Raw genomic sequence first — 21,791 nt, 5'->3', positions numbered from 1 at the left:
AGAGGCCACCCCGAAATTGAGCCTCAAGCCTCATTTGCTTAGTTTGGGTGCATGTCATGCCTCCATGGGCAGCTCGCCCCTTTTCCAAAGATGAATGTTGGGCTGCTTGTCTTGCCGGCAGCAGCTCAAAGGTAAGTCCCGCGGGATGGGGGTGGAGAAGCAATGAGTGGTGGGGGGGGGGGGGGCGGTGGCGTTGGTGGTGGATGAAGTTGTTTGCACTTGCTGTGAAGTCCGGGGAGCTCTCCTGCATCTCCTGGCTCCAAAGATTTTTAAACTTATTTTTATAAATTTGCATTTCATTGGCGGCCGCAGGGGCCGCTGAAGAATCCTAAGTGGAGTGGGTCTGACAGCTGCTTCGCCAATAGCCAACCAGTTTTCACAAGGGACCTAAAATGGGCATTGGGACCCTCATTCCCATATGTAAGGGCCTTAATGCCTGTTTTAGGGGGCTGCTACAGACTCCTGAAAAATTGGCGACTCAATAATGGGTCGGACATCTTTCAGGCGTCCTTTGGTTCCAGGATGTTGGTTCCTGAAATTAGCCCTCGTCTCGCTCGCTTTACGCCCATAAAATGGGTGCGAGGTCCAATTTCTACCCCAAGAATTCTAATGCTACTCTGTACCACAGTTGCCCTTGAGTTCATTTTATTTTGATAGATAAATGTAAGGTAAAAAGCCCAGTTGTTAAAAATAAATGTTCCTCTGAGAAAATATTCAAGCCTTCACAGCAGAGTTTAATTCAGTAATATATGCTTTTTGTACTCACACCATTGATCCCTGGTCTGCTGCCAATCTCTGTACCATAACCCTCTGGCATAAAGCAAAGACCACCACTGTGAGTATATAACCTAAATATTCCTGAAACTGATCATTATAATGGCTAGTAGTCAGAAGAAATTATTTCAATAGGCAGACTTCTCTATATCAGTAAATGTTAACTATCAGACATTGTAAATTTAAACTTTAAACAATGTCTTCTGATATTATCAAAAGCATATCCATAAGTGTCAATGTATTCATTATATAATGCCCTTCATAGATACATAGATACATAGAAGATAGGAGCAGGAGTAGGCCATTCAGCCCTTCGAGCCTGCTCCGCCATTCAATGAGATCATGGCTGATCATCCAAATTCAGTACCCTGTCCCTGCCTTCTCCCCATATCCCTTGATCCCTTTAGCCTTAAGAAATATATCCAACTCCTTCTTGAATATATTTAATGAACTGGCCTCCACCGCCCTCTGTGGCAGAGAATTCCACAGGTTCACCACTCTCTGGGTGAAGAAACTCCTCCTCATCTCTGTCCTAAATGGCTTACCCCTTATCCTTAGACTATGACCCCTGGATCTGGACTCCCCGGCCATCGGAAACATCCTTCCTGCATCTAGTCTGTCCAGGCCTGACAGAATTTTATAGGTTTCGATGAGATCCCCTCTCAATCTTCTAAACTCCAGTGAGTATAAGCCCAATCGACACAATCTCTCCTCATACATCATTCCTGCCACCCCAGGTATCAGCCTGGTGAATCTTCGCTGCACTCCTTCCATGGCAAGTACGTTCTTCCTCAGATAAGGCAACCAAAACTGCACACAATACTCAAGGTGCGGTCTCACCAAGGCCCTGTACAACTGCAGCAAGACATCCTTGTTCCTGTAATCGAACCCTCTTGCTACGAAGGCCAACATACCATTTGCCTTCTTAAACGCCTGCTGCACCTGCATGCTTACCTTCAGCGACTGGTGCACAAGAACACCCAGGTCTCATTGCACTTCCCCTTCTCCCAATCTATTGCCATTCAAATAATAATCTGCCTTGCTGGTTTTGCCACCAAAGTGGATAACCTCACATTTATCCACATTATAGTGCATTTGCCATGTTTCTGCCCAATCACCCAATCTGTCCAAATCATACTGGAGTTTCACGACATCCTCCTCAAAGCATACCCTCCCACCCAGCTTTGTGTCGTCTGCAAATTTGGAGATATTACATCCAATTCCCTCGTCCAGATCATTAATGTATATTATGAACAGCTGAGGTCCTAGGACCGATCCTTGCGGTACCCCACTAGTCACTGCCTGCTACTCGGAAAACGACCCGTTTATTCCAACTCTCTGCTTTCTATCCGCCAACCAGTTCTCTATCCAAGTCAATACCTTGCCCCCAATCCCATGTGCCTGAATTTTGCATGCCAATCTCTTATGCGGGACCTTATCGAAAACCTTCTGAAAGTCCAAATACACCACAGCCACTGGTTCTCCCTTATCTATTTTACCAGTTACATCCTCAAACAATTCCAGTAGATTAGTCAAGCACGATTTACCTTTTGTAAATCCATGTTGACTTTGTCCGATCCTGTCGCTGCTTTCCAAGTGCTCTGCTATTACATCTTTTACAATGGACTCTAGCATTTTCCCCACTACTGATGTCAGGCTTACCAGTCTATAATTCCCCGCTTTTTCTCTACCATCTTTTTTGAATAGTGGGGTAACATTTGCTACCCTCCAATCCATGGGTACTGTTCCAGAATCTATCGAGTTCTGGAAGATGACCAGCAATGCACCTACTATTTCTAGGGCCACTTCCTTAAGTACCCTAGGATGTAGATTATCAGGCCCTGGGGATTTATCGGCCTTCAGTCCCATCAATTTTCCTAACACCATTTCCCTACAAATACTGAATTCTTTCAGTTCCACCCTTTCATCAGACCCAATGTTCCCCGGCATCTCTGGAAGTTTATTTGTGTCCTTCTATGTGAAGACAGAACCAAAATATGTATTTAGTTGGTCTGCCATTTCTTTGTTCCCCATTATAAATTCCCCTGATTCTGACTGCAAGGGACCTACACTTGACTTCACCAATCTTTTTCTCTTCACATATCTATAAAAGCTTTTACAGTCAGGTTTTATGTTCCCTGCAAGCGTACTCTCATATTCTATTTTCCCCTTCTTAATTAATCCCTTTGTCCTCCTTTGTTGAATCCTAAACTGCTCCCAGTCCTCAGGATTATTGCTTTTTCTGACCAATTTATATGTCCTCTCCTTGGATCTTATGCTGTCCCTAATTTCCCTTGTTAGCCACGGTTGAGTCACCTTTTTTGTTTTATTTTTATGCCAAACTGGGATGAACAAATTCTGTAGTTCATCCATTCGGTCTTTGAATGTTTGCCATTGCCTATCCACCGTCAACCCTTTGAGTGACATTCCCCAATCAATCCTACCCAACTCGCTCCTCAGACCATCATAGTTTCCTTTATTTAAATTTAGGACCCTAGTCTCTGAGTCAACTGCTTCATTCTCCATCTTAATGAAGAATTCGATCATATTATGATCGCTCCGACCCAAGGGGCCTCGTACAACAAGATTGCTAATTAATCTTTTCTTGTTACATAATACCCAGTCTAAGATGGCCTGATCTCTGGTTGGTTCCTCGACATATTGGTCCAGGAAACCATCCCGTAAACACTCCAGGAATTCCTCCTCCACAGTATTGTTACTAATTTGGTTAGCCCAATGTATATGTAGATTAAAGTCACCCATGATGACTGCTGTGCCCTTATTGCACGCTTCTCTAATTTCCCTTTTAATGCCATCCCCAACCTCCGCCTTACTGTTTGGAGGTCTATATACCACTCCCACTAACGTTTTCTGCCCCTTAGTTTTCCTCAATTCTACCCATACAGATTCCACATCATCAGAGCTAATATCCTTCCTTACAATTGTGTTAATCCCTTCTTTAACCAGTAATGCTACCCCACCTCCCTTTCCTTTTTGCCTATCTTTCCTGAATATCGAATACCCCTGGATGTTGAGTTCCCAGCCTTGGCCATCCTTGAGCCACGTTTCCGTAATCCCAACCAAATCATATTCATTTACCTCTATTTGCACAGCCAATTCATCCACCTTATTATGAATGCTCCTTGCATTAAGAGACAAAGCCTTCATGCTTGTTTTTTTAACGCTCTTAGACCTATTAGAATTATTCTTTACTGTGGCCACATTTGATTTAAACCGTTGATTTTTCTGGCTGCCACTTTTGTTTTTCTCCTTCCTATCTTTTGCTTTTATCCTTGTTTCACTTTCCTCTGTCTCCCTGCTCAGGTTCCCAACCCCCTGCCATTTTAGTTTAAACTCTCCCCCAGAGCACTAGCAAACACTCCCCCTAGGACATCGGCTCCAGCCCTGCCCAGGTGCAAACCGTCCGGTTTGAACTGGGCCCACCTCCCCCAGAACCGGTTCCAATGTCCCAGGAACTTGAATCCCTCCCCCTCACACCTTTCCTCTAGCCACGTATTCATCTGAAATATCCTTCTATTTCTACTCTGGCTACCACATGGCACTGGTAGCAATCCTGAGATTACTACCTTTGAGGTCCTATTTTTAAATTTACCTCCTAACTCCCTATATTCTGCTTTTAGGACCTCATCCCGCTTTTTACCTATATCGTTAGTGCCTAATGCACCACGACAACTGGCTGTTCACCCTCCCCTTCCAAGATGTTCTGCAGCCGCTCTGAGACATCCTTGACCCTTGCACCAGGGAGACAACACACCATCCTGGAGTCTCATTTGCGGCTGCAGAAACGCCTATCTATTCCCCTTACAATAGAATCCCCTATCACTATAGCTCTACCCTTCTTTTTCCTCCTGTGCTGTGCAGCAGAGCCACCCCTGGTGCCAGGAAGTTGGCTGCTGCTGCTTTCCTCTGATAAGCCATCCCCCCCAACAGCACTCAAAGTGGTGTATCTGTTTGAGAGGGGGATGTCCACAGGGGACCCCTGCACTACCTGCCTGCACCTAGTACTCTGCTTGTTGGTCACCCATTCCCTTTCTTCCTGTCCAACCTCTACCTGCGGTGTGTCCAACTCTGTAAATGTGCTATTCACGGCGTCCTGAGCATTGCGAACGTTCCAGTATGCATCCAATCGCAGCTCCAGCGCCGCAATGCGGTCTGTCAGTGGCTGCAGCTGGATGCACTTCCTGCACATGTAGTTGTCAGGGACATAGCAAGTGTCCCTGAGTTCCCACATATTGCAGGAGGAGCAATCCATGTGGCCAGGCTGTCCTGACATGACTTACCCTTTAATTAATTGAATTTAAATTAAATCAATCAATCCCACTAATTACACTACAGTTAAATGGTTTACCAACAGCCCCCATTACACCAGAGAGACCTTAGCAACTATAAACCACAGAGTTAAAGTTTAAAAAGAGAGAAATACTCACCAACCAGTCACTTACCTGCTTTCTGGTGACGTCACACTTCAATTACTTTTTACTTCTCTCCCTCCCTCTGAGCTCGGAGACTGGAGACTGGTATGCCTCACCTGGTCTGGCGCCCTTTTTTAAACTGCCGCTCAGCCTCGTCCCTCGCAGGTTCGCACCGCTGCCGCCGCCTCCGCTGCTGCTGTGGGGCCTCACCTGAACTCTGGCGCCCTTTTCAAACCGCCGCTCAGCCTCGCCCCTCGCAGGTCCGCACCGCCGCCTCCGCTGCTGCTGTGGGGCCTCACCTGAACTCTGGCGCCCTTTTCAAACCGCCGCTCAGCCTCGTCCCTCGCAGGTCCACACCGCCGCTGCCGCCTCCGCTGCTGCTGTGGGACCTCACCTGAACTCTGGTGCCCTTTTTAAACTGCCGCTCAGCCTCGTCCCTCACAGGTTCGCACCGCCGCCACCTCCGCTGCTGCTGTGGGGCCTCACCTGAACTGTGGCGCCCTTTTTAAACCGCCGCTCAGTCTCGTCCCTCGCAGGTCCGCACCGCTGCCGCTGCCTCTGCTGCTGCTGAGGGAAACATTTGGTTTGTTCACTATTCTGTATCAGAGTTGCTACTGTGGAAGTAACATGATTCACAGATAGCTTCAGAATATAAACATTTTCAAATTTATTGGCCCATATTTTCCAATCAATATAACGGTGAGGCTAATGGTGCTCTCTGTTATTTATCCGTAAATGGTACAGCAACTTGAGACAAAGGGCAGATGTGCAGTTAAACTCAAATATCAAAAAGTTGCTTCGCAAAAATGGCATCTTGCTCTTTGCCTCACTACTGAAATGCATTAAGTTGCTGTATTTGTGTGATAGATACAAACTAAACTCACCACAGAAAGTTAAGACTTGTCTAGACCAGTCTAAGTACCCTTTTAACAATGTGATAAATGGTAATTGCTGCCAAATAACCTCGCTGGCATTTAAAATGAACTATTACAAGTGTGGAGTCTCATTCCTTCAGGTTTTATTTTTTGGAAATTTTAAATTTAAATGTGTTTTTTAACTTTTCCTTTCTGTCTCTTTTTGCTCTGTCTCTTAACCCAATCTTCCTTTCCCTCGCTTTCTTTCTCTTTCTGTACCTGATTTGCCATTGAATTCACCCACTCTAATTTAGACTTCCTTCTCAGTCCTTGTGCTGTTTATTTCACAATTGTTTAATCTGATTGATTAAGGAGATACACAGTTGCTTGCCCTGTTTACTCAGGTCCCAGATGCCCAGTTTCTCTCACTGCGATGTTATCAGCTCGCACTTTCAGCAACTTGCCACGCAAACAATGTAAAAACCTAAACGTGCAAAGGACAAGTTTAACGAATGGCAGATATTGTTAGATGCCCTGCTACAGCAAAATCTGGGCCATTCAAAATAAAATACCTGTTTTCTAAGATGTGTTTCCCATGAGGTTTAGCACTCAAAACTGTTTGTTATGCTAAAACCCAGATGTAATGCACTTCCTTACTTGTTTATGTCTGTAACAATTAAAGAACATGTGTGACATAAGAAAACTACTAGGCACTTGGTCTAAGCGATAAACAACTGTTTTTCAACATGGAGATCTAGTTGTGTCCTTCACTCGTTCCTGTTAAAGAATATCCTGAGCAAGCTGGGCCCATGCCCGAGTATTTATATTCTCCCTGGACAGCGCCACCAGCAGGCCGCCCAGTATTATTTCATAAGTCATTTCCACATGAATGACAAGATTCATGTTAATGTGTAATGCCTTCATCTAAGGCATTTTAAAATTGAAACCAACTTTAGTGATCTAATTCGTCCCTTTTTTAAATTGGATTCAACTTATGCATTCATACTTCTTGGATTAGTACAGTCACCTAACTGGGTACCTGTTCTTTTTCAGACAATTTCCCCATGCTAATATTTTATTTATATATATATATATATGTATAGACAAATATTAAATAGTATTGTCAGTTAAATCTTAAGTGCGATATTAGCATTTGTATTCATTTGGGTTATCCACTGGAGTTGCACAACAGGCAAACTTTTAGACAGAAACATTTGTGAATATTTTTAACTCAAATTGCAACAGGCAGATTATATCAAGGCTAAGCCAGAAGCATTTATCATTCAAAGGTTTGGAGACAGAAAGATACAACAGGGTTACTTTCAACATTAAAGTAGAATGAGCAATTGACTGATTGAAGAAGGATGGTGTAATTCATCAGTGGAATCGCTTTTACCTGCAGAGTTGATAAGAAGGCTGCTCATCAGAAGGAAAATGGATCAAATCATGTTTCCTGCAGGAACATGTCTAAGGGCAGCTCCCATGGCTCTGCATTTCCTAGCAACTCTATCAGTGTTCAGGCAAACCACGGAAAGAATTACAAAATGAAACCAGCCACAGAGATTCAAAATGAAATTCATGTAAGTTCGAGCTCTTTCAATCTCATATTCTAATAGAAGGAAAGAGTTGTAAATAATCTATCCCAGAGCAATTAAGATGAAGGTGACTTTACTAAATTTTAATCCAATGCATTTGTGGACAACAAATTAGAAAGCCATTTAGAAAGTAAGAAATGATCTTAAGAAATGCCTATGACATGATGACCCTGAAATTGGATAGGGACTGTTCTGCCAGCATAAGTACAGTGGAGAAGACACCCCCTCCAGCTGCTTGATGAGGCCACAGACATCGTCCCATGTTCGGGGATGTGTTCATATTTATAACTGGGGTAGGTGCCTTTGTGGCACCTGACTTGATTGTCTGGCGAATGTCAGAGTGGCGCCCAACTGTTCTGGCAGGGGGACCCCCCAAGGCCCAGAAAAGGATTTTAAAAAAAGGTAAGTGGAAATTCAGGGTCAATAGCTTTCAAGCAAGTTTTAAACGTTTCCAGGGTCTTCCAATGTTCATGCCGTTTTAAATAATGCAATTTTGTCTTACACCAGTATTACTTTATGAAACCATTCGGTCATGCTGCTTATTTTAGACTTCTCACGATATGTTGCAGCACTGCATCACTTCATATAACCCTCAAAAAAAATAACAATAAGGAAATATTAAATGGAAAAGTTTGCTTTTCCCCCCCCATGGTTTCTGTCATTTATTTCATGCAGAGCCCACTTTTTCTCAAAAATAAGATGTACATTGCTGATTCACTAACAAACTGTTGATGTTAACAGACTGAATACTCCAGTTGACAAATTAGGACTTGTTTCTTATATTCTGAAATATGCTTTTCAAGAACAAATGCTGATAGCACTTTTTGTTGTAGTATTACCTTTCACCAACTATTAAGCTGATATCCAAAATGGGTACAATTGTTAAAAATCCTTTTGTGACAGCTATGCAGCATCTCAATAGCTGTAAAAAATATAGCTCTATCTAGATACTATCTTTAGGTTTATTTCTTTGTTCTCATAGTATGTGTATTCCTTAATTGCAGAAGGAGTTGCTAATTGATTCTGAGGGTGAAGGTGATTCAAATCCACATGAAAGTTACGTTGAACTGTGGCAGCTGAATGATCCATCTCCAGGGAAACTATCTAATTGGCAAGGTTTAAATTATGAGAACCAAGGGAACCAAAAGGTAAAATTCAGCATTTATATTATCACGTTCATGTAGTTTTTGGCAACATATTGTCACAGGTTAAACCCAAGCCCCAGAGGTGTGAATTTGCATGGATTGTACTGTCTAACCATTAATAACTTTTCATTAATGCAAACTGTGACAAGATAAGACCAAGGGGGAAAAATTCAGTATCGCCCCGTTTGGGGTGCCGTTATCGGCCGTGCGCAAAGTTTAGCGCCTGGCGCTAATTATCACCTCCGACAGCAAACTTGGCTTTTATCGCCCCTGGAGGTGATTGGAGCGCTAAATCAGTGCTTCACACCTGTCTTAAGGTGCAAAAGCCGAGGAGCGAGGTGCTACCTCAGAGCGCTGGCGAAGCAAGGAAGGGCAAATCAAAATAAACCTGCAAAGTGCTGCTCAGTACTCAAAACTCGTTCACACAGTGTTGAATCTCTCCAGAAGTCTCTCTCTCTCTCAGAATGTGTGGTACAAAAATGTCACCGACAAAAAAAGGCAGGAAGCGGTCGCCTTTAAATAGCACTCCCCCAGTCCCTATCTGACAGCAAAACGCTCCCCTCAACCTGTCGTTGCTAGCGGCAGGCGGTAAGGCAGGGGGCGCCACTCAATTTCCGGTCCGGGGCGCTAACGGGGCGTTGCGCACTCGACTGACGTCACAATCTGCCGGCGCAGGAGAGCGTGGCGGTAGTGTTTAGCGCCGCCGCAAAATGTCTAATTAATTTCGCGAGCGGCGCAAACATCGCTGCGCCGGGCGCTAGTTGCTTTGCGCCCCATTAGCACCCTCTTAAGGTGCTAATGAGAGGCGCAAACAACTGAATTTTTCCCCCCTAGTGTCAGCTGTTTAGAAAATTATCACCTCACGTAGGCCATATTTTCTTTTTTTTGCTAAGTTGAGCAAAAACATAAAAGTGACTTTGAAAAGTGTTGGTAAAATTGGTAATGGACTTTTGTCCCCTGTATAATGCTGCTCTGAAGACTCCTAGCAGGCCCATTGGGAGCTGTATCGCCAGATGGACCATTTAATATGATGGGCCAGCAGTGTGAATCAGCTGGTCCCTCATCACCCATCACAACTACTACCTGTTCATCACTAATGTTTGGTGCCTCATACTATGGGTCCTTCTCAACATCACTATAGTCATCTCCTGTAATGAATGCACCTAAGCTTGTTTCGAGTGAGGGTGGTAACATTTGGTACTGCAGTAAGTGATACTCCTTGTGTAGCCCTTGTAGATCATTGGAATGTACTGAAAGAGAGGGATTGGACACTGTGTGCATATGCATCTTTGAGTATGTGAGCATTATCCTCCTCTTATTCTTCTTAGGCAGTCCCTCAGAACTGAGGATGACTTGCTTCCACATTAAAAATGAGTTCTCAGATGACTGATGAGTCCAATGCGGGACCTACAGTCTCTGTTACAGGTGGGGCAGATGGTGGTTGAAGGGGCGGGTGGGTGGGGTGCTTGGGTTGACGTGCGCTGCTTGCGCTTGGCTTCTGCTTGCTCCCAGCGAAGAGACTCGAGGCGTTCGGCGCCTTCTCAGATGCTTCTCCTCCACTTTGTGCGGTCTTGGACCAGGGATTCCCAGGTGTCAGTGGGGATGTTGCACTTTTTCAAGGAGGCTTTGAGGGTGTTCTTGAAGCGTTTCCTCTGCCCACCTGGGGCTCTCTTGCCATGCCGGAGCTCCGAGTAGAGCGCTTGTTTTGGTAGTCTCATATCGGGCATGCGGACGATGTGACCCATCCATCGGAGCTGATCGAGCGTGGTCAAAGCTTCGATGCTGGGGATGTTGGCCTGAGCGAGAACACTGACGTTGGTGTGCCTATCCTGCCAATGAATTTGCAGGATCTTGCGGAGGCAGCGTTGGTGGTGCTTTGAGGTGCCTGCTGTACATGGTCCATGTCTCTGACGCATACAGCAGAGCGGGTATCACTGCTGCTCTGTAGACCATGAGCTTAGTGCCGGGTTTGAGATCCTGGTCTTGTAACACTCTCTTCCTCAGGCGACCGAAGGCTGCACTGGCACACTGAAGGCGGAGTTGGACTTTGTCATCGACATCTGCCCTTGTTGACAGTAGGCTCCCGAGGTATGGAAAGTGGTCCACGTTGTCCAAGGCCTTGTCGTGGATCATTATGGTATCATTATGGGTGTATGGTTTTGGTACATACCAGTAGTTCTGAACAATGCTGTGGTCTTTGTAGTCTCCTATGTTTTCTAGAATGTCCTTCCCAAATAATTCAGTTGTTGCTTGTTAATATGTAGTTACTTGTTCCTGGTTAGGTTGTTTATCACCTGTTTCATGCCCTTCAGTTAAATGTAATTTTGCTCTTAAAGATAGGGACACTGGGATTGAGAGAGCGTCATTTTGTGCATGCAAATTCATTCTTGCATTGCATTCTCTTTCCCATTGTGGCAAGCATATTGTAATTTGTGTAACCCTACTATTTTCCCTTCTTAAAACATACCTGGTTACATTCTTGTTAACATTTCTTTTGTGAGTACAGCACCTCTTGCATATATCTTTACCAACTACTTCCCCTCAAATTCTGAGCAGTGACTATAATAATATTCATTTCTTACCTTTGTGCTCTGCTTTAAGTTGTGGAACTTCTTCCAGATCTTCTGAGTGTCATTGAGATTCTGTGACAAATTGCCGCACTTGTTACATAGATACATAGATACATAGAAGATAGGAGCAGGAGTAGGCCATTCGGCCCTTCGTGCCTGCTCCGCCATTCGATGAGATCATGGCTGATCCTTTAATTCAGTATCCCGTCCCCGCCTTCTCTCCGTAACCCTTAACCCCTTTTGCCCGTAGAAATATATCTAATTCCCTCTTAAATATATTTAATGAGCTGGCGTACACTGCCCTCTGTGGCAATGAGTTCCACAGGTTCACCACTCTCTGAGTGAAGAAATTCCCCCTCATCTCTGTCCTAAATGGTTTAGCCCTTATCCTTAAATTATGTCCTCTAGTTCTGTTCTCACCCGCCAAGGGAAACATTCCTTCTGCATCCAGTCTGTCTAGACCTGTCAGAATTTTATACACTTCTATGAGGTCCCCTCTCAATCTTCTAAACTCCAGTGTGTACATCCCTAAACTACATAGTCTCTCCTCATAGGTCATTCCCGCCATTCCTGGTATCAGCCTGGTGAATCGCCGCTGCACCCCCTCCATGGCAAGAACATCCTTCCTCAGATGAGGCGACCAAAACTGTACACAGTACTCGAGGTGTGGTCTCACCAGTGCCCTGTACAGCTGCAGCAAGGTATCCCTGTTCCTGTATTCTAACCCTTTTGCTATGAAGGCCAGCATACCGTTTGCCTTCTTGACCGCCTGTTGCACCTGCATGCTCGCCTTCAGTGACTGGTGTACAAGAACACCCAGGTCTCTCTGTACTTCCCCCTCTCCCAATCTATTGCCATTTAAATAATAATTTGCCCTCCCGTTCCTGCACCCAAGGTGGATAACTTCGCACTTGTCCACATTATAGTGCATCTGCCATTTATCCGCCCAATCGCCCAGTCTGTCCAAATCGCTCTGGAGCTTCCTGGTCTCTTCCTCTGAGCCCACCCCACCTCCTAGTTTAGTGTCGTCTGCAAATTTGGAAATGCTGCATCCGACTCCCTGATCCAGGTCATTAATGTAAATTGTGAACAGCTGGGGGCCCAGGACAGATCCCTGTGGTACCCCACTTGTTACTGCCTGCCATTCAGAAAATGAGCCGTTTATTCCAACTCTCTGTTTTCTATCTGACAGCCAGTTCCCTATCCACGCCAAAACTTTCCCCTTTATCCCATGAGCCTCAATTTTCCATGCTAATCTTTTATGTGGGACCTTATCGAAGGCCTTTTGGAAGTCCAGGTACACCACATCTACTGGCTCTCCCCCATCTATTCTACCAGTTACTCCCTCAAAAAATTCCAATAGATTAGTCAAGCACGATTTACCCTTTGTAAATCCATGTTGACTCTGTCCTATCCTGTCCCCATTTGCTAAGTGCTCCGCTATTTCATCCTTAATGATGGACTCCAGCATTTTGCCCACAACTGATGTAAGGCTTACAGGTCTGTAATTACCTGCTTTTTCCCTACCCCCCTTTTTGAATAGTGGGGTAACGTTAGCTACCCTCCAATCCATCGGCACTGTTCCCGAGTCTAATGAATTCTGAAAAATCATCCTTAGTGCATCCGCTATCTCTAGGGCCACCTCCTTCAGTACCCTAGGATGCATGTTATCAGGCCCTGGGGATTTGTCCACCTTCAATCCCTTTAGCTTCCTTAACACCATATCCTTAGAGATATTGATTTGCGTCAGTTCCTCCTTTGCCAATGTCCCTATTTTTCCCGATATCCCAGGGAGGTTTTTTGTGTCTTCCTTCGTAAAGACTGACCCAAAGTATGCATTTAGTTGATCTGCCATTTCCTTATTTCCCATTATATATTCCCCCGTATCTGACTGCAATGGACCAACTTTGGTTTTCACCAGTCTTTTCCTTTTGATATATTTATAAAAGCTTTTGGAGTTAGTTTTTATATTTTCCGCCAGCTTGTTTTCGTAAGCTATTTTGCCCCTCTTGATCATGCCCTTTGCCCTCCTTTGCTCTATCTTAAACTGTTCCCAATCTTCCGCTCTGGCGCTTTTTTTGGCTATTTTATACGCCCTATCTTTGGATTTTATGCTGTCTCTAATTTCCCCTGTTATCCACGGTTGAGTCACCTTTTTAGATTTCCTTTTATGCCAGATTGGTATAAACAATTTTTGCAATTTTGTCATTCTATCTTTAAATGTTTGCCATTGTTTATCTACCTCCAGTCCTCTCAGGAACGTTGTCCAATCAGACCTACTCAGTTCCCGTCTCATGGCATCATAATTCCCCTTGTTTAAATTCAGGACCTTAGTCTCTGAGTCAATTTCTTCGCTCTCCATTTCGAGTGAGAAATCGATCATGTTATGATCGCTCTGACCCAAGGGTCCCCGTACAACAAGATTACTGATTAGTCCCTTCTCATTGCACAGTACCCAGTCCAATATAGCCTGTTCCCGAGTTGGTTCCTCGACATATTGATCCAGATAACCATCCCTTAAACACTCAAGGAATTCCTCCTCCTCATTATTTTTACTGATTAGGCTAGCCAATCTATATGTAAGTTAAAGTCACCTATGATGACTAATATGGAAAGACAGTATATTATAAATAGCACATTGTTGTTTCTTTAGCATTTTTGGGGCCATCCTCTCCCCACCAAATATCTAGCCACAGTACTGTATTTACAGAGATTAACAGTATGTACATGTTAGGTCAGAAAATCAGTCTCTTCTCAAATGTCATTGAGCCATTCTCCACAAATATTGCACTCTTCACAGTTACATTAATGAACTTTTAGACATTTGTGCTGGTTAAGTGCTCATTTGCTGCTTGGAGAATCATAGAAAGTTACAACACAGAAGGAGATCATTCGGCCCGTCCAGTTATTGACCCACTCGCCAGAGGGAATAATTTTTCTCTCTCTACTCTATCAAAACATCTCATCATCTTAAAACCTCTGTTAGGTCACCTCTTAACTTTCACAGTTCCAAGGAGAACAGTCCTAACTTTTCTAACCTCTCCTCATAACTGAATTCCCTCATCCCTGGTAACATCCTGGTAAAACTCCTCTGTACCCTTTCTAAGGCCTTTACATCTTTCCTGAAGTGTGGTGCCCACAATACTCCAGCTGAGGCCTAACCAGTTATTTACAAAGTTCTAGCATGATCTCTTTGCTTTAATATTCTATTCCTCCATTTATAAACCCAAGTAACCCATAAGCTTTTTTAACCACCTTATCAACTTGCCCTGCCACCTGTATATGGACACCAAGGTCTCTCTGCTCATCTACACTTTTCAAAAATGTGCTATTTATAATATACTGTCTTTCCATATTAGTCCTCCCCAAGTGCATCACTTCACACTTCTCCACATTGAACTCCATCTGCCGTGCTTCTGCCCATTTCACCATCCTGGCTATGCCATCCTGAAGCCTATAACTAGCCTCATCATGATCTTCTACATTGCCAAGTTTCGTATCACCCACAAACTTTATAATGCTGCTCCCTACACCCGAGTCTAGGTTGTTTATGAAAATTGCAAAACGGAATGGACCCAAAACTGACCTTGGGGAACACCACTGCAAACCACCTCCCAGTCTGCTTCAGAAGTGTTAATGGCTCAGTCTTGCAGGTGTAAAGTATGTGTCTATACTTAATTCAATAATGAAGAGACAGCTTGGAAGATTCAACGTAGGTCTTTACTTCATACCAACAGGCAGGAACTGAGGGGAAATCAGTGCCCACAGTACTATTTATACCCCTATGGCCAGGGGTGGTACTACGGTATCACTACGCCCTACAAAGTAGTGCTGCCCTGGCCATAGGTCTAAAGCAACATACATATTACATACACAACATTCCTCCCCTTTTAATTAAAACGTACCCGTGCAATTAAGTCAATGGATGCCCCATAATTAGGGCTAATAACATTTGGTAACACAATCTGCATAACATATTTACATCAAGAGTTTGTCTACTTATATACATATAATCAGAAACAGGTTATAGATTCAGTCTCTGAGGAGGCCGCCTGTCTCGACTAGGATAACGTCTTTCTCTAGTCGGTCTCGGTGTAGGCGGCGGTACTTCCGTCACCCCTTCATCGCTGGACTCGTCGGTGTCTGATGGCACATCCTGTGCCGTGGAGATCACTGGAGTGCTGAACTCCTCGCAATCCTGAGACCTCTGTAACGACGAGCTGGGCTGTGATTCCGCTGTAATAATGTGCTGAGACATTTGAGGTAGTGGATCAGTTGGGTTTCTGGACTCCACAAGTTGATCAGCATGTCGTCTGATTATGCCTTCCCCTGTCTCAACTGTGTACATCAAGGGTCCCTGGCGGGCCTTGATCGTACCAGACCGCCACTTTTCCTTCCTATAATCACGGGCCAACACTTGCTGCCCCACCTCGAAGCTCCGTGTCTGTCTGTCAGGGGCCCTACGAAATACTCGGTTTTCCACATCTCTCCGAATGTTTGGTTTGAGCAATTCAAGGCGAGACCTTAACCTTCTATTAAAGAACATGACGGCGGGGGCCTGGTTGATCACCGTATGTGCAGCATTACGGTATGCGACTAGGAAGTTGTCCACCTTGTGTTGTAGTGGCAACCTTTCCTCTCCCATCACCTTGATGGCCTTTTTAAAAGTCTGTACAAATCGCTCTGCCAGCCCATTTGTAGCCGGATGATATGGTGCGGACGTATAATGTTGCACTCCATTCCTTTTTAGGAATGCTTGAAATTCTTCTGCCACAAATTGTGGCCCATTGTCCGAGACTTGCTCGGGCACCCCGTTTCGGGCAAAAATGGTCCTTAAGACTGCGACCGTCTTTTCGGCTGTCGTTGATGACATCTTTATGACTTCCGGCCATTTTGAATGGGCATCCACTACAATGAGGAACATCGCATCCAGGAAGGGGCCAGTGAAGTCCACGTGGATCCTTTGCCACGGCGTTGAGGGCCACTTCCACGGATGTAGTGGGGCTTGTGGTGGTACGTTCTGTACCATCTGGCATCCTTGGCACGCTTTTGCTACTTCCTCAATGTCCCTGTCAATGCCGGGCCACCAGACGTAGGCTCTGGTGAGGCTTTTCATTTTGACACCCCCCAGATGACCTTCGTGTAAGTCCTGCAACACTTTATGTTGTAATTTTTGAGGGACCACCACCCTGGCTCCGCACATCAATGTGCCCCGGCAGACGGACAACTAGTCCTTCCTTGCCGAAAACGCCGGCAATGATGTGTCACCCTGCGCCGGCCAGCCTTTCACGGTTAGTTCGTAAACCCTTGCCAATGTCGGGTCGTTCCGTGTTTCCCGCTCGATACATTGGCTGGTGATGGGCAAGTGTTCCATAACAGCCGTATGATATATTTCAACGGGGTCCTGTACTATCTCTTCGATCTCGGTAGGCAAGGGTAGCCGCGACAGGCCATCCGCATTGCCATGCTATTTGGCACCCTTATATTCGATAAGGTACTGGTGTGCTCCTAAGAACAGTGACCATCTCTGTAGCCTTTGGGCCGTCATCAGGGGCACCCCTTTTGTTGGATTAAATATCGACACCAACGGTTGATGATCCGTCAGTAGTGTGAAACGTTGCCCATGCAGGTAGTGGTGGAATTTTTTTACACCCCACACCAGACTGAGGGCCTCCCTGTCGATTTGCACATAGTTTCTTTCGGCTGTAGTTAACGACCTTGAGGCAAATGCTATTGGCCTCTCCGTCCCGTTGGGAAATTTGTGTGACAACACTGCCCCTATACCGTACGGGGAGGCGTCACATGCCAAACTCATTGGCATTTTTGGGTCAAAGTGTGCGAGCACTTCCTTTGATGTGATGAGTTGTTTACCCTTTTTAAAAGCAGCCTCACACGTTTCGTCCCAATTCCAGGAGACTCCCTTTTGTAGCAATGAATTTAGTGGATGTAAAATGGACGATAAGTTCGGGAGGAACTTATGGTAATAGTTTACAAGGCCTAAGAATGATCGTAACTGAGATACATTCTCAGGGGGCGGGGCCTTCACTACTGCCTCGATCTTTTCCGGGGACTTATGCAGGCCTTCCTTATCTATAATGTGACCACAGTATGAGATACGTTCCTGGAAAAACTCACATTTCTGCTTGTTCGCCCTGAGTCCGTATTGTTGTAACCGCAGAAGTACTCGCTCCAGGTTAGCGAGGTGGTCGTTATCCGTTTGTCCTGTCACCAGGATGTCATCCAGGTAGCATTGCGTTCCTGGAATGCCCTGTAGGACCTGTTCCATGGTCCTCTGCCATATTGCCGGGGCGGACGCCATACCAAATACCAGGCGATTGTACTGGTACAATCCCTTGTGTGTGTTAATCGTTAGGAGCTTTCTCGAGTCCTGCTCCACCTCCATCTGTAAATAAGCTTGACAAAGGTCAATCTTCGTAAAGTGTCTACCCCCAGCTAACGATGTGAATATGTCTTCTATCCGCGGCAGCGGATACTGTACCGTGTGCAGGACTGGGTTAATAGTTATCTTAAAATCCCCGCAAATGCGAACCTTCTTTGGTTCCCCCGGTGTGTTAATTGCAGATTTCTTTATAACTGGGACGATGGGCGTGGCCCACTCGCTCCACTCAATCTTTGTAAGGACACCTGCACTCTCTAAGGCGTCCAGTTCTGCTTCCACCGCTGGCCGAATGGCATAAGGCACAGGTCTGGCCTTACAATACTTGGGGTTTGCGTCTTGAGCAATAGTTATTTTTGCTCTAATGTCCTTTAAGGTCCCCAGCCCTTGTTGGAACACCTCTGGCGTTTTTGCCAATAGTTTCGACAGACTGCTTGTGATGGTTGCATCATCCATGGTGGTCTCTACTTTTAACTCGTGTATCGGCTTCCAGTCGAAGTGGATTTTTCTTATCCATTCCCTACCCAAAAGTGGTGGTCCACCGTTTGGTAGGACGTATAAATAAAGTCCTGGCACTTTTCTGCCGTTGTATTTAACTGTTACTTGCATTTTTCCCTTCGGGTAAACTTTTTGTCCAGTATATGTTTTTAATTTAATTTCTGTATCCTTTAAGGGAATGCTTTTGAACAGCCTGTTATAATCTTGTTCATTAATTACTGATAGGGCTGAACCTGTGTCTAGCTCCATATTAACTTCGACGCCTGCTACCGTCATTTTAACCCACATTGTGCTGTGGTCCTCTGTTTTGTCTACACCATATAACTTGAGACATCCTAGACCTTTAGGCTCTGCTTTTGTGCCTTCCTGTGACTCGTCTGAGCTACTGTCAGACAGCTTATGTATTGTTGTCCTTGCCTTGGTACTGCTCGGATTGCCCCCACAATTGGGTTTCATACCAGACCGACAAACTTTCGCTATATGCCCCTTTTTCCCACACTGCCGGCATATTTTATCACGAAACCAACAATTACTTTGGTCGTGGGTGGTTTTGCCACAACGGTAGCATTTACCTTTGTGAAGTGTCACCTCATGGGTGTCATAGCTGGTTGTGTTTTGTCGTATTTGGGCCGCACCCTGTGCTGCTGCTTCAAGGGCCGATGCTATTTCAATCGCCTGATCTAGGCTGAGCTGTTTCTTGGCTAGCAACCGTTTACGTGTATTCTCATTTAACATGCCACAGACAAATCTGTCTCTGATCGCGTCCATCAATATGGCTCCAAACTGGCAATGTTTGGACAACCTTCTGAGCTCAGCTAAATATGCTGCCTGTGACTCATCATTCCTTTGGTCGCGTCTGTAGAAGCGGTACCTTTCCGCTATAAATGGTGGTTTAGGGTTTAAATGTTCCCTTAGCGTATCAACAATTTGGGCGTACGTTTTGTCCGCTGGCTTTTCTGGAGTAAGAAGATTTCTCAGCAGCCCGTATGTTTTTGGCCCCATGAAATTTAATAAGGTTGCTACCTTTTGATCATCTTCAACCTTGTTCACTATGCAATAAAGTTCATGTCTTTCGATATAGGCCTCCCATTCTTCTGTATCCTCCACAAATGGTGCCAACCACCCGTCTTTAGACATTTTTAACTGGTGAAGAGAAAAAAACTTTGAAGAGAGAAAAAAAACTTTTCCCCTTTTGTCCACTAGATGGAGTGCTAGTCCTCGTGGCTCAGTTTATTCCCGAGCTCGCCTGCCCGTTCCTTGCAGCAGCCGTTCCCTGGGAAGGATTTCAGTTACCTGGACTTTTGCCCCGTGGCTGGAGCGCCCCTCTCTGTTGCTGCTGCTCTTTTTGGTACCTGTAGTGCTGGTCGATTTCTCTTGGTCGCCGCTGGCTCTGCACCTCTCGAGTGTTGGTCGATTTCCCTTGGTCGCCGCTGGACCGTGCAGGCTGGCTGGTAAGAAGCCTCTCTTCTTCTCTCTCCGTACTGCTGCCGTTGCTTTGTTGCACTGTGTACTGGTGAGTTCGAACGTAACTCGTCGCCAGTGTAAAGTATGTGTCTATACTTAATTCAATAATGAAGAGACAGCTTGGAAGATTCAACGTTGGTCTTTACTTCATACCAACAGGCGGGAACTGAGGGGAAATCAGTGCCCACAGTACTATTTATACCCCTATGGCCAGGGGTGGTACTACGGTATCACTACGCCCTACAAAGTAGTGCTGCCCTGGCCATAGGTCTAAAGCAACATACATATTACATACACAACAGCAGGAACATTGGCCGCGATTTTGCCGGCACTCAGAGGGCGGGTTCAGAGGCGGGCCTGCTGTTAAAATTGCAATGATTGACGGCAGGTTGGGAACCGGCTGTGAACCCGCCTCCGTGGAAGTTTCCAAAGCGTCGGGTCTGCGATTTCAGATAGACCCGACACCAAGCGGCAGGAGAGGCATTTAGGATACTTAACTTCTTATTAAGTGTTTGTTAAAGACTATTTTGCCAGCCTTTTTGTATTTTCCCACATTTTCAACGGGGTTCACATTGTTCGGAGATCACGTCAGGTAAGCATGTCGGGATTTCCATTGAGCTGAATATTTCCCAGCTGCAACTGCAGTGTAAAATCTAACCTTTCACATCTGTTCAGTTTGCAATGTCAGAAGTTGCTGATTTCAGGATTGGGGAGACACATTTGATCTGTATTGAGGCTGTAAGTGTATGTTGTAAACTCTATATGCACTGCCACCTCCTTGGAATAACCTCTCTCCCCAGTGACTGATTGCTTCTACTATCTCATCCTCAACTGCCATATATAAGAGCAGAATGGGAACCATTTATACTCTCTCACCTCAGAATCGGAAGATGATCATCCACAGCAGCAGCAGAACCAGGCACAGGAGCGCCAACCTTCTCCTCAACCACCTGATGCTGCACAGGGCAGAGACCGTCAGCGCAGGGCTGCACCGCACCACAGGAGAGACCCCCAACACAGGGTTTACAGGCAGAGGATGAGCTTCCTCAACATGATTGAGCAACAGTGCCATAGGAGGCTGAGACTTTCGTGACAGGTAGTCGCAGACATTTGCGCAATGCTCGTTCAAGACCTGCAGCCCAGAGGAGCAGGTGGACATGCCTTACCAGTGGCTGTCAGAGTCACCAATGCCCTCAACTTCATTGCGTCAGGGTCCTTCCAGGGATCAGCTGCAGACATTAGCTGCATCTCCCAGTCGGCCGCACACAGATGCATCGCACAGGTCACCGATGCCCTCTTTGACGAGTCTGCAAATTACATCCACTTTTCCACTGATGAAACCAGTGTTACCGAGTGGGCGCTCAGCCTTGTCAATCTGGCTGGCATCCCACGGGTGCAGGGCGTCATCGACTGCACACATGTGGCCATCAGGGCACCTCATCAGAACCCAGCAACAGTTGTAAACAGCAAGGGCTTCCACTCCCTTAATGTGCAGCTGGTCTGCAACCAGGATTCAAGTTCCTGGGACATTGGAACCGGTTCTGGGGGAGGTGGGACCAGTTCAAACTGGAAGGTCTGCACCTGGGCAGGGCTGGAACCGATGTCCTAGGGGGAGTGTTTGCTAGTGCTGTGGGGGAGGATTTAAACTAAAATGGAAGGGGGTTGGGAACCTGAGCAGGGAGACAGAGGAAAGGAAAACAAGGATAAAAGCAAAAGATAGGAAGGAGAAAAACAAAAGTGGCAGTCAGAGAAATCAACGGTTTAAATCAAACGTGGCCACAGTAAATAATAATTCTAATAGGTCTAAGAGCGTTAAAAAAACAAGCCTGAAGGCTTTGTGTCTTAATGCAAGGAGCATTTGTAATAAGGTGGATGAATTGGCTGCGCAAATAGAGGTAAATGAATATGATTTGGTTGGGATTATGGAAACGTGGCTCAAGGACAGCCAAGACTGGGAACTCAACATCCAGGGGTATTCGATATTCAGGAAAGAGAGGCAAAAAGGAAAGGGAGGAGGGGTAGCATTACTGGTTAAAGAAGGGATTAACACAATTGTAATGA

At 45.5% G+C, this 21,791-nt stretch overlaps 1 protein-coding gene across 4 annotated transcripts in view; it reads left to right on the top strand.

The window, feature by feature from the left end:
* Nucleotides 1-21,791, top strand: part of LOC147120530 (nck-associated protein 5-like) — a 974,633-nt gene that overhangs the window by 811,508 nt on the left and 141,334 nt on the right. For all 4 annotated transcript variants that reach the window (XM_085986588.1, XM_085986589.1, XM_085986590.1 and 1 more), the window contains 2 exons: nucleotides 7,464-7,641; nucleotides 8,661-8,804. In XM_085986588.1, coding sequence (XP_085842714.1) covers nucleotides 7,464-7,641; nucleotides 8,661-8,804 — 322 coding nt within the window. The remainder of the gene's footprint in view (nucleotides 1-7,463; nucleotides 7,642-8,660; nucleotides 8,805-21,791) is intronic.

The sequence above is a fragment of the Somniosus microcephalus genome, chromosome 4 (genome assembly GCF_052327205.1).
Source record: "Somniosus microcephalus isolate GS21.2 chromosome 4, FLI_Smic_1.0, whole genome shotgun sequence".
NCBI classification, from domain to species: Eukaryota; Metazoa; Chordata; class Chondrichthyes; order Squaliformes; family Somniosidae; genus Somniosus; species Somniosus microcephalus.
The sequence above is the reverse complement of the archived record's forward strand: the minus strand, read 5'-3'. Positions and strand labels throughout refer to the sequence as shown.